Consider the following 14,055-nt stretch of genomic DNA (forward strand, 5'->3'; position numbering starts at 1 on the left):
ATTGACCTACCTAGCTCAAACCATAAGGCAGTTACCTGACCACAGTAGCATTTAACTTCATCTGACTATTACTGTCAGTGCAACTGTTTTCTAATGTAGAAGGTCCTGAAGCAACTGAGAGCAATATGGGGCTAGAGTCTCATGTACAGATGCCCTGTCAGTGGCATCTGTACATCGTCACAGGAATGGTTCAGGGACACAGTACCAGTAGGAAACAAAACATCAAAACCACACTTAAGCTAAAGCAGTGTTTTGAGAGCATGTCAGAAGCCTGTGGGGTCATGTTATGTCAAGTAATGTGATGATGATGAGGAGACTCAAGCAGGAAGAGTAGACAACTTTGATGCCCTTCCTGCTGAGGACAACTAGCAAAGGCAGACAGGGGACAGGGAACTGAATAAAGCCCTTTTGTGTTTTGAGGTAAGAAGAATAAAAACAACTTATACCCAATTAAATCTTAGTGCTTTGCTTTGGGATTCTGACTTTATTCTGGGACGAAGGATGACTCAAATATAGACTGGAATAAAGCCTAGAAATCTGAAAATGAGTAAAATCATGTGGGATTACTAATAGGCTTAAATAAGCAAAGTGTAATCTTTTTTGGAATAAATTATCAGTCATAAATTTCAGATTATTTTTATACTTTTTTCACTATTTCATAAAAAAAATCCCCAAACCAAGGTGGATTGTAGCGAGCTGCGTGGTATCACACCTGATGGAGATGTATAATCAACTCCTGAGATGGCTAAGACCTGACTTATGCTATGATCACGCAATGATTATCAGCTGCTTGCATATGCGTGGGCCTATGGGCAGTGCCCACCTGGCAATCCGGGATTGGCAGCCCATGCCTACTTAAGAGAAAGGAGAGAGGAGAGAGAGGGAGAAGAGAGAGGAGAGAGAAACGAGAGAGAGGAAGAGACAGATGGGAAAAGAGAGAGAAAGTGAATAAAGTCCTGGAATAAACTGCAGTGAGAAGAGCTCCGGTGGTCGCGACAGTAGATAAGAGAAAAATGAGCATAACAAAAAGTAAAAGAAGATACCAGAAAGAGACCCCCAGAGGACCCAGACTACAGAGTCACCATACAGCAGCTTTAAAATGTTCAAAGATACAAAACCAAGACTGCTAATTTAACAGAGACTATTTAATGAAATAGTAAAACTGAAAAACAATGAACAAGATTAGGAATTAAACAACAGGTTTAACTGATTAGACACAGCTGAAGAGAAAGCCTGACAAGAATGACAATACCCAGCCTGCTGTAAGATGTAAGGTCCAGTCAGACAAAATAAAACTAGTCCCAAAACTGAAGTCAGCAAAGGACAAATAAAAAACTTGAAGACCTAACTATACAGACTGTTCTAAAAACAAAGAAAAATGTCAAACTATTTCAATATGACCTGTAAATGTAAATCAGAATTACAATGAAACAAAATTACAAATCCCACACCTAGTAAAACCTAGCAAAACAGAAAAACTAAGGCTGATGTCTCAATAGTGACAATGGGAGCCAGAAGACAATGGATGCTACCTCAAAATGATGAAAAAAAGCAGCTGCCAATCAAATTGCATTTATGAAACTGAAGTCTTGGTTGTTTAGATGAACAAAAATTGAGATCTCCATTACTTTGAAGGGAATTCCAGTGTCTTATGAGCTACACAAAAATCAAATTTCTTTTTTTTTTTTTTTTTGGTTTTTTTTTTTTTTGGAGACAGGGTTTCTCTGTGGCTTTGGAGCCTGTCCTGGAACTAGCTCTGTAGACCAGGCTGGTCTCGAACTCACAGAGATCCGCCTGCCTCTGCCTCCCGAGTGCTGGGATTAAAGGCGTGCGCCACCATCGCCCGGCAAAAATCAAATTTCTAAGCAACTAAACAGCACAGCCCTCGAAACCACAAACTACACCAGCTACCCAGATGCTTATAGAAATTTAGGATGGAATAAAAGCAGTGAGTAAAATAGACACACATGAGATTAAACACAGATTTTAGTAACCAACAGTGAAGAACTCAGGATTGACAGCATGATGGCTGCTTAAAAACAGGGGGCTGAGTAAATGAAACTTAAGTAGCCTAAGTTCTTCACACAGCCTGAAATAAAATAACACTAATGAAACTGGCAAGCCCTACAGAATGGGAAAAGATCTTCACCAACCCCCCATCAGACAGAGGTCTGACCTCCAAAATATACAAAGAACTCAAGAAATTGGACACCAAAAGATCACAAAATCCAATAAAAAAAACTGGAGTACAGACCTAAACAGAGAACTCTCAACAGAGGAATCTAAAATGGCTGAAAGACACTTAAGGAAATGTTCAACATCCTTAGTCACCAGAGAAATGCAAATCAAAACAACTCTGAGATTCCATCTTACACCTGTAAGAATGGCCAAGATCAAAAACACTGATGACAACTTATGCTGGAGAGATTGTGGGGTAAAAGGAACACTTCTGCATTGCTGGTGGGAATGCAATCCCTTTGGACGTCAGTGTGGCGATTTCTCAGAAAGTTAGGAAACAACCTTCCTCAAGACCAGTAATACCACTTTTAGGTATATATCCAAAGGATGCTCAATCGTGCCACAAGGACATGTGCTCAACTATGCTCATAGAAGCTTTGTTTGTCATAGCCAGAACCTGGAAACAACCTAAATGCCCCCGATCAAAGAATGGATAAAAAAAAAATGTGGTACATTTACACAATGGAATACTACACAGCAGAAAAAAAAATAACATCTTGAATTTTGCAGGAAAATGGATGGAGCTAGAAAACATTATTTGGAGTGAGGTAACCCAGACACAGAAAGACAATTATCACATGTACTCACTCATAGGTGGCTTTTAAACATAAAGCAAAGAAAGCCAGCCTACAAACTATAATCCCAGAGAGCTTTGACAACAATGTGGACACTAAGAGAGACTTACATAGATCTAATCTACATGGGAAGTGGAAAGTAGAAAAAGACAAGATCTCCTGAGTAAATTGGGAGCATGGGGACCTTGGGGGAGGACTGAAGGGGCAGGGGAGCAGAGAAAAATGTAGAGCTCAATAAATATCATGGAAAAAAATAAAAATAAAATAAAAGAAATTGGCAGGCAAACTTACATGCTATATCCTCTAGTGAAACACTAAAAGAATAGTAAAACAGTATAAGGTTACCAAAGGAACAGAGTAGGAAAAATACCATTACCACAGAAAAGTTAATGTAGCTAGACTGTAAATAAACTGTACTGGCAAAAGATCAAAAGGAACTTATAAAAAAAACCCATAAAGGAGTCAAAGAGTAAGTTATTTTACACCCAGGATGTAGAAGAGAATGTCTGTAGGAACAGTAAACAAAAAAGGAAACCTAATAAAAAATGAGCAAGGATTTCAAATCAGTAATTGACAAGAGGGTTACCGCATACAGAGGATGTTCAGCCCATTCGTAATCATAGAACCATAATTTGACATGGCAAATTATAACCATGTCAAGAGCCAAGTACTTATTTACTGTAAGACACAGAAATGAAGAGAATGAATTTAACAGATAATCATAAGGATGAGGAGTGTGAGAACACCCCCAATGCCAGAAACCAATTTCATTTGACACTACCACCACATTTTTTTTTTTAATGGGTGAACTCACAGATTCTACTGACTATATTGTATAGTCATTAAGAATACACTTTCCGGGGCTGGAGAGATGGCTCAGAGGTTAAGAGAACTGGCTTCACTTCCAAAGGTCCTGAGTTCAATTCCCAGCAACCACATGGTGGATCACAACCATCTGTAATGAAATATGCTGCCCTCTTCTGGCCTGCAGGGACATATGCAAGCAGACCACTGTACACTTAATAAAGAATACAGTTTCCTGACAAGTATGAACAGAGAACGGACAACAACAGTATTCTTCACCGCAGGTCAGCAAGAGAAACTACTCAACAGTCACCAATGAGAAGAATGAATCACAGTATAGAACCCGGGCAATGCAATGGTAAGCAGTTTTTGGAAAACAATGCAGAATCTCCCTAATCCAATGCTGACCAAAAGAAGACAGAAATCAAATCTAACTGCAAGAAAGCAAACAATTTCCAAATCTGCTTGTCAAAAGTCCAAGAACAGTTGAAACTACACAAGGCACAGGATAGCAGTCACCTATATGGAGGATAAGAGGTGAATGGCTGGGATTGGGCAGGAGCAAGTTTTTAGGATATTGGCAATGCTTAATTTTTCCTTATAAAATTGATTATGTTGTAAATTTTACTAGTTGTTAATTTATTCTGGACAGTTTATTCATGCGCGATTTGAATTTTAAAAAATAAAAATATTGGGAGGAAAACTAACTACTAAACATAAAGCAAATACAAAGCTTAGATGTGGCTGGCACATGCCTTAAATCTTAGTGCTCAGGAGGTAGAGAAAGAATGACCAGGCACTTGAACTGAACAAACATACCACAGGATAGTGAGTGTTAGTAAATTATTTCATCTTAGATCAAGTTTATATTTGAGCTCTTACTGTAAACACTTCAAACTGTGACTTTCAACAATATGGCTTTGGATGTCATCAATTTGCTGCATTTAACTATATGAAGATTTAATAGCATGGGATGATTACAATGAAATGGGTAATGGATCATCATAATGCTGCAGCTAAAGCTAAACATGTTAATTTTCAAATGACTTTCAAATACCTTCATGAAGAAATGTCATATCTTTCTTGACAACAGGAAAGAGTGGAATAATTGGAGGCTGCATGCTTTGACTACTAAGAATATTTCTGTATTTTGCCATGTTTCTAGATGGATCAAAAAGGTCTTGTAGATCTTGGAGATGTTTCTCATATTTGCTTGGTAACTTTTCCCAAGTGCCTCTGAGTCGTGCTACGGGTGCCAGGTTCAAGCCACTGTCAAAGATGAGAATAAAAACATTCAGAACAGATTCAGAGGAAAGGTTAGGTTTAGGTCAATAAACTATACAACCAAGATCTATAGTGGAAAAAAAAAAAAAGCAGGACCCATTTTTTTTTTTTTTAAATCAAGACAGGGTTTCTCTGTAGCTTTGGTGCCTGTCCTGGAACTAGCTCTTGTAGACCAGGCTGGCCTCAAACTCAGAGATCCTCTGCCTCCTGAGTGCTGGGATTAAATGTGTGCGCCACCACTGCCCGGCTAGGACCCATTTTAATATTCTGAAACAGAGAAGAACTGTAACTTGAAAATATAACTCATGTCCATCAAGCAGTCTTTCCCCACTCCTTTGCTTCCATGCCGCACGCTATAACAGATATTGTGTATCTAACACATCTCAACACGCCTACAGTTTAGTTCTTTGCTTCTTGGGCATCTAATCTTTACCTACAACACTATATATAAGATGTTTTCTATCTTCTAATTTTAAGGTAGGAGTTAAAATGTTTGATCCACATTGTTTCTAAGTAATCACCTCCCCACTACTAGAAGAAGGGTAAAACAGAAATGTAATTTCACCTCTGTTGATATTCAGAGAGGGCCCAAGTCCTAAACTAGAATGTCTGCCAAAAATTAGCCAAGATCAAGCAGGAGTAAGCAAAGGCACCAAAAAATGACATTTGTAGCTAAAGAGGGAAGGAAGGCTGGAACAGCAGTGCTCCAAAGTTACAAGGGAAAAAACAAGTCCTGACTTGGAACAAGAGCACAAACGCCTGTGTGCTGACATCGGGCAGGATTGATCTCTTCAGTATCAGAGGAAGTAAATCAGTGACTGGAAAGAAAAATTCTAAAAGGAAGCTGGCTGTTCAAAAGGACAGCAGAGAGAAACTGTGGGTGTAATATAGCCCTAAGGCTGCCAATCTCCACTCACTAAAAAAGATAAGGGTAAATTAACTTACAAGGCTTATCCTGTTAGCTAGGAACTGTGCCCCAGATTCTCTCTCATATGAGCATCCACAGGGGACTCCTCATTCAGAAGGAATGGAGAGAAGGAGTGCAACATCTACATATGTAGTACAGTTAATAAAAACTCAACAGACAGAAATTGGGGTTCAACCTGAAGGTCAGAAAGGCAAAACAGTCAGCCACTAGTAAATGGGATGAAACTACTTCTTTATCATTATTTGAAAGAAACAAGAAAATGAGATTATATAATAACTCAAGTCCCCAAAATATTAACTCAAAACTACAGGAAAAAGAATGCTGTACTATGCCAATATATGGAACTGATACATATAAACAGCAGATTAGTCAGCGGAAGCAACAAATGGTCAGAACAGTATAAGGATGTCATTCAGTAATAAGACATACTGAACATTAAAATAAATGTTCAAGACCTATATGAACATCACAGAGAAAAGAAAAAGCAGGGCTGCAGTGTTTTAGGGTAAAGGAGCTAATGCTAAATAAATCTATGTATTCTGTGTAATCTCAATGAAAATATCCATAAGACTTTTTAGAAGACCTAGACAAATTCACTGTGAAACTTGTATCAAACATGCCAGTAACAAAGGACAAGGAGATGAACAAAGACCTTGACTAGGCCTAAGAGAACTCAATACCTCTTTAAAGCTCTAGCAACTATAGTTAAACTGCTGGGACAGAGTGCAGAAACAGACCCAAGATATGTATGGGATTCTAGCAGCATATTTTATTGTGTATGAGTGTTTGTTTCCATGTATTATGTGTACCACATGCATGTCTGATGCCTACAGAGGCCAGAAGACGGCATCAGATCCCCCCAAGAACTGAAGTTACAGATAGCTGTGAGCTGTCATGTAGATAAAATGCTTACTCAAAAGTTAAAATAAGTTTTCCTATCTAGGGTGGTGATCATGCATTTAATCCCAGTACCTGAGATGCAGAGGCAAGTGGATCTCATGACCTTGAGGCCCGGTCTACATAGAGAGTTCCAGGCCAACCAGAGCTACATAAGAAACCCTGCCTCAAAAACAAAACAAAACAAAACAACCAACAACAAAAAAGGTTTCCTCTTAGCCTTCTGTTCTAGACCACCTCTATTGCTTTTGTCAGCCACTGGTCCCCAGAAACACTTTCTATCTAGAACTCCCAGTGGCCATATCATGCTAGGACTCAGATCAGTGCCTTGATCAGGTATCACCGCTTTGGGACACTCAATCTTAAATGGGTTGTCTTCATCAAACTCCTCTTAGGGTTTAAGGATTTATGTGGAAGAGGAGGTGGAAGATTCCAAAAGCCAGAGGGGATGGATGACTCCAAAGAAACAGCATCTTCCAGATACAGCAAGACTGATATACATAAGAACTCATAGAGCCTGTACAAGTTCAAACAAGAAAAACTCCCAATACTGAAAGGAAGAAATGGAAATAGGCTCCCAGTCCTAACCAAGAGCTATCCGCAGCCGATACCCATTACCAAATGAAAAATTAGTTTTCTCCAATGGAATTTCTCTGGGTATATGAACCACATGATAGGGTAGGCCCCCTGCCCAGCTGTAGCTGGCCAACACAAAACGAATTCAATGGTGTTTTTGAAAAAATGGCTTCTTTTGTTAAAATAAAAGATGAAACACAGAATAAATTAAAAACAGAGCGAGCCATCACCATCAGAATGGAACACACATTAAATCTAATCATATTCCAATAAAAACTTACTGGTTGTTGGGGAGATGGCCAAGTGTTTGTCTTAACACTGTGAGGACCTGAGTTTGGATTCACAGCACTTGGTAGGCATGGTGGCCCACCTGTGATTCCAATGTGAAGGAAGCAGAGACAGGATCCCTGGGGCAAGAGGGCTATCCAGACTAGCTGAGCTGGCAAATTCTGAGTTCAAGTGAGACTTGACTACGTTATGTGTGGTGGAGTGCGATGGAAAGACATGTGACACCAGCTTATGACATTATCTATATTGAAAAAAAAATGCTAAAAGAATGCACCCAAACACAAACATATGCACCCCTCTTTACAAAAGTTTTCTAAACTTTTCTGTTTCTAGACATGAGATACCTAAGCAGATAATGCCTTATATATGAGAAAAATCATTATACAGATAACTGTACAAACTTACCTTATTATTGCAAACATGGAATTGAAGTTCTTGCATTCTCGGCAATGAAGGGCAATTTTAATAAAGTGTTTAATAATCTTCATTCTTTTGAGCTGATTGGATTCACTTAAAATCTCTGAGGCAACCCAGAATGTCTCTTGGTTTACAATGTCCTCAAATTGTTTCAAGTGAGTATTTCCTGTCTTAGAATCTAATTTAAAAAGATCATCAATGTATTCAGTAGGCTCAATATTACGGAACAAATCAAAGTCCCTCATTGAAAGCTGGGTGGCAACCTCAATGGTGCTGAGTTGTAGTATGGACAGTTGGCTTTCCTTAAGTAGTTCCTGGGCATCTTCATCAGAACATAATGTTTCTGTTTCCATGTTATTTTTAAGGTAATACCTAAATGGGAATGAAATTATAAATGTGATCATAAATAGATGTCATTTAATAAGAATACTTTCTTGATTTTACTTTTGCTTCCCCAAAGTACCATTTTATGGTAAACTTTTTAACAAAAACATTATTCACTTATAGATGAAATGGGAAAATAAAAGATATCTTGAGAAGTTCTACTACCTGCCACTTGACATCTATTATTCTAAACAATAATGATGACAATTACCTTGAAGATAGCCAGTTTTAGAAACTTCTCGTATGTGTGAACCATTGTGTGTTATCCTGAGGATAAAAGCTCTACAGGGCAAAATCAGGATCTTAAGTTGGCCATGTTGGTTCTGTGGGGGCAGTGATGGGAAATTAACACAGAAAACTGGTAGGGGACAAGTTGGGTCAACTGCTGTAATTAAATCTTACCAAGTGATTATTAGCTTTGGAACTGGTTTGTAAGAGAAAACTGCAATGCCTTGGGAATATGAGACACAGAAGTCCTAGGATGCCCTAACTATAGCTCGATGGTCTATTTCAGTTGGAACTCTGTGGAGGAGAAAGCCAACACAAATGTGGACAGATAGGACTATGGCTGAGACTTTTCAGATGGGTTACTGGATTAGAGGTTGTCTGTGAAACCCTCTAACAAAGAATATTTTGTTCACATCCTAAGACACTGCTGGAGGCTAAGTTTAAAAATAATTTAGGCAGAGGAAATTTCAATTTTGTTAAGATATCAGGCTGTGAGGCAATGCTGTTCTTAGCTGCTTTAGCCACATTTATAGGAATGTTATTACTAGCTGCTTTAGCTATGGTTAGCCAAGAATTGGGAACAAAAAGCAAGAGTAGAATCTTTAACTTAGTTTCACGAGTGAAGCCTATGTAAAGCTGGGCCTAAGGAAGGCATGCTTCTAAAAAAGACCAGGACCATTTAAAGCAGTGGTTCTTAACCTTCCTAACACTGTAACCCTTTAATACAGCTCCCTGTTGGGGTGACCTCCAAACATGAAATTATTTTGATCCCTATTTCATAACAGTAATCTTGATTCTGCTATGAATTATAATGTAAATATCTGATATGCAGAATATCTGATGTACCACCCCTGTGAAAGAATCTTTCAACCCTCAAAGGGGTTGCAACCTATAGGCAGAGAGCCACTGATTAAAAGCCAAGCAAAGTGCTCTGTGTCTGGATTACAGGGAACTGTCTGAAGGGTTGATCAGACCTTTCCTGCTGCAGTTAAACGAGGGTGAACTTGTAAAATTATTTAAAAAATAACTTCTGGCCGGGCGGTGGTGGCGCACGCCTTTAATCCCAGCACTCGGGAGGCAGAGGCAGGCGGATCTCTGTGAGTTTGAGGCCAGCCTGGTCTACAGAGCTAGTTCCAGGACAGGCTCCAAAGCTACAGAGAAACCCTGTCTCGAAAAACAAAAACAAAACTTCTGGCTGGATCCAGTGGCACAGACCTCTATGTAGACTAGGCTGGCCTAAAACTTACACAGATCTACCAGTTTCAGTCTCCTGAGAGCTAGGATTAAAAATTTCCAACATCATGTCCTGTAACACAGGCCTCTAATTCCAGTTACCTAGGGCTGTGAGACAGTAAGATTCTATTAAGGAGTGCTTGGACAACTTAGTGAGATCCTGTATTAAAAGTAATAAATAAAAAAAGAGAGAAGCTTTGGATATAGCTCAGCAGTAGAGGTCTTACCATGTAGAGGCTCAAGGTTCCATTGTCAGTTCTTCAAAAACAAACACAAAATATGTGAGTAAAAAACTTTCTTTTGAAAAGAACGAGTCACTGGAATACCCTATTAGCACAGTGCACTAGATAAAGTATTCCCAGGATTAACTTTATCATGCTCAACTATCTGACCATTTATAAACCATTGCAACTAGGGCCCAAAGGGGCTTGCTATTCTACTGCCTAGCCTGGCAGCAGACTGTAGCACTGTCTATGTGATAGCGTTTTTGCAGGCATGCAGACTGAAAGAGCTTTTAGTCATGGAACTTTCCATTAAGATTTTTCTAAGAAAGGCTGGAAAGCCAGGCAATGTGTGGAAGGGTCAAGACCATAGCAGGCCCTGGGCAAGGTGGTAAGTAAAGTGGAAGGTTAAGATGAAGATACAATGAAGACTCCAAGATGTTGGAGATGCTATCAATGTGGAATGTTTGACAAGCCAAGGAAAGCCAAAAAACAAGTGGAGACAGTTCAAGAGGACACAAAGGTGGGTCTTCCAAAGCCAACAGAATGACACCATGTGTCTTGGACACAGGCATGGATCTATAGGATTTAATGTTTGTCTCGATGGATTTCTGTCACATTTTGGTTTGCTGGATTCTTGCTATTCTTGTGTTACTCCCACTTGGAATGGAAATGTTTACCTGTTGTCACTTTCATCTATCTAATCTGTCTGTCTGTCTGTCCGTCTATCTATCTATCTATCTATCTATCTATCTATCTATCTATCTATCTATCTATCTATCTATCTATCTATCTATCTATCTAGTCTGTCCGTCCGTCCGTCCGTCCGTCCGTCCATCCATCCATCCATCCATCCATCCATCCATCCATCCATCCATCTATCTATCTATCTATCTAATCTAATCTAGCTAGTCTGTCTGCTATCTATCATCTATCCTACAAGGTTCACAGCTAAGAGTTTGCCCTGAATTTCAGAAGAGACTTTGGAGGTGGACACAACAAGCTGTGTGAAACAATCAAAGCAATTAAGATTCTGAGGATTCTTAGAAGATGGACTAAATGTGTTCTGCATTTTGAGATTGCATTAGTCTTTAGGGGCCAGGGTGGAAGGTTATGGTTTGAATAAGAAATGTCTCACATGGGCTCAGGTGGTGCACACCATGTAAGTAGGCTGAGCAGGAGAAAGCAGGTCACTGGGGTTAGGCATCTGAAGGTTATACCTACTCCCTGGTCTCATTCTTTCTCTCCTTCCTGGATGCCATGATGGGATCTACTTCTGCTCTGCTACATACTCCCTGCCGTGATGGACTGCGACTAAATAAATCCATCCTCCATAAAGTTGTTCCTGTCAGGTATATTGTGACAGCAATGAAATATTAATAATAGCATCTGACATATGGGTAATACTATATACATATTTGTTTATGGCAAATACGATTTCTGGCTGGCAAGAGAAAGCATGTACATTAAGACTTGTTTTTGTCCCTATTCAGTAGCTGCTACTAGATCCATTCCCCCACCGCTCCTGTCTAAAACTTCCAAGTGAGGCAAGGAAAAGTAGATCTGTAGACATTAAGTTCTTAGTGGTTTCTCCTATAATAAATACAACTTACATCTCAGCAAGTGGTATGGATCTGTCCTTGTACAAAAGACCTTCATGTCCTCTTCTCTTTTTAGAATAGAACCTCTATAGTACTTCACAGCTGACAGACAGGCCCTACTCTATTTACAGCTGGACACAGATTATACAGGGCTGTTCTCTCTCCTCTTTAGGGTAGACTAAGGACCCCTTCAAGATTCCATTTATGTAATTATGGAGATAAAAACTTGACAAGGAGAGAAATCCCATTTTAATCTTAGAATATAGTAGCAAAGCAGCATGTTTCTACCTAAAACACTCACTGTTATAGAGAATCTACAAATGGCACTTTGCATATTCATGATAAGCTCATTCACCTTCCATTGAGTTGAATTCTATCAGCTAATTTGGAGAACTGGTCCGGAAGTCTTCTCTGCTTTATGACACCCTCCGGAGTAACAGAAACTTCACAGAGAGAGTATGTTTCAGATGCACCAGTCAAACCAAATTCCTGAACAGCTTGGCATACCACTTCTTTAGCTGTGGTATCTTTACTGATGATAATGTAGCAACTTTGTTGATCTGCTTTGAAAACTCTTATAACTTGATCAGGAATATCTATATAAACACAAAGATGAACCTTAGTATTTTAAAAAGTAACATTTAAACACCCCAATAAGCAACTTGGAGTACAAGGATCCCTCCAAACAATGAAATATACATTTCTATTTCACACAGGATATGAGAAAAATGTATTCATTTTCTTCAGATGAAAGATACTAATAGAAGTTCACAAAGATAAAAATTGTGACAATTCAGAAGACATTTTTCATTTAACATGTTATAAACATTTGATGTTATTATTGTTCTACAAAGTTATTTTTATTATTTTAAATAAAAATTATGTGTATAGGTATTCTGCCTGCATGTATGTTTATGTTCCACATGAATGCCCAGTGTCCGCGGAAGCCGAAAGAGGATACTGGATCCCCTGAAACTATTACAGGTGATTGTGAGCTGCCATGTGGGTTCTGGGAATTGGAGCTGGGTCCTCTGGAAGAGCAGCCAGTGCTCCTAAGCATTAAGCCATCTCTCTTGCCAACAAGCTATTTGCTTTTTTAATAAGGATAGAAGAATAGTAGTCCTTATGTATTGTGTGAATGTGCAAACAAGTAAGTGCAGGTGGTACTGGAGCCTAGATGCACTGGATTTCCTTGGATTAGCATTTTCTAACATGACAAATGGTATGATACAGACCCCCCCCCCCCTCACACACAGCAGATAAAACTATCTTTTGAAGGAATCTGACCAGCTCTTTAGTGACAACTCTCAAAAGGTCTCTGAAAAGGTATGCATATTTTCCAGGTCTTTACAACACATTTTCCAATCTTTCTCCAAAATTATGTTTTATAATCATAGAATGTGAGAGAGCAAATTTGGTCATGTCTCTATTAAAACAGTTTATTACCTTATATTTTTGTCTTGCTGCTATTCTGAAAGGCTATCCTTTTCCTTTTCTTGTCTTCAATACTTTTTTTTTTTTTTGAGACAGTGTTTCTCTATGTAGTACTGGTGGTTTTCAAGCTCACTATGTAGATCAGACCGCCTTTAAACTCAGAGATTCTCTTGCCTCTATTTCCTGAGTGCCAGAGTTTTAAAGGTGTGCACCAACACATCTAGTTTCCAATACTCTTTGGCACCACCTGTGTTTCTTCCTATTGAGTCACATTAAGGCACCAACACTTATTCAACTATAAAGCAGCAATCATTTTTTCCTAGTTTTTTTGATTTTTTTCTTTTTAAAGGGGGGAGTGTTGTGTTTTTGTTTATGTGTGAGTTTGTGTTGAGTATGCAGGCAGAGTCAGAGGTTAACATTGGGTATCTTCTTTAATGGCTCTCTACTTGTCTTTTGAGATAGTGTTTCTTACTGAACCTGGAGGGGGCACTGAGCTCCTTGATTACATTAGAATGATGAACCAGTGATAACCCCAGGGAATCTCCTACTTGCCACTTCTCCAACCCTGAGATGATTGGTGTGCATTGCAGCGCACAAGGGTTTTTGTTTTTTTTTAAAAAAACCATGAATACTAGGTATTAAATTCAGGTCCTCTTGTTTATACAACAAATACTTTACCTACTGAGTTAACCTCTGTGCAGTCCATTTTCTCTGTTTTATATTAAATTTATTTTGTTTTTTAAGAGGAAAGTGTTAAAATGTTTATATGGTTAAACACCTCAATCTTTGTTCCGTAATTCTGCCACAAGCAAATAAATATTACCTAAGATATACTCATATAATTTACACATGTAAACATTTCCTCCTTCTGTCTTGCTTTTCTATGAAGGGAAGAGCTACACCTCTAGAACAATGATTACTGCAATGACAGACACTAAAAATAAACA

General features: G+C 38.8%; 1 protein-coding gene across 13 annotated transcripts in view; it reads right to left on the bottom strand.

The window, feature by feature from the left end:
* Window positions 1-14,055, bottom strand: part of Rapgef6 (Rap guanine nucleotide exchange factor 6) — a 173,726-nt gene that overhangs the window by 29,859 nt on the left and 129,812 nt on the right. For all 13 annotated transcript variants that reach the window (XM_075992594.1, XM_075992587.1, XM_075992592.1 and 10 more), the window contains 3 exons: window positions 12,030-12,270; window positions 7,996-8,379; window positions 4,675-4,886 (listed from right to left, as the gene is read on the bottom strand). In XM_075992594.1, coding sequence (XP_075848709.1) covers window positions 4,675-4,886; window positions 7,996-8,379; window positions 12,030-12,270 — 837 coding nt within the window. The remainder of the gene's footprint in view (window positions 1-4,674; window positions 4,887-7,995; window positions 8,380-12,029; window positions 12,271-14,055) is intronic.

Source organism: Microtus pennsylvanicus, chromosome 11 (genome assembly GCF_037038515.1).
Source record: "Microtus pennsylvanicus isolate mMicPen1 chromosome 11, mMicPen1.hap1, whole genome shotgun sequence".
Classification (NCBI taxonomy): Eukaryota; Metazoa; Chordata; class Mammalia; order Rodentia; family Cricetidae; genus Microtus; species Microtus pennsylvanicus.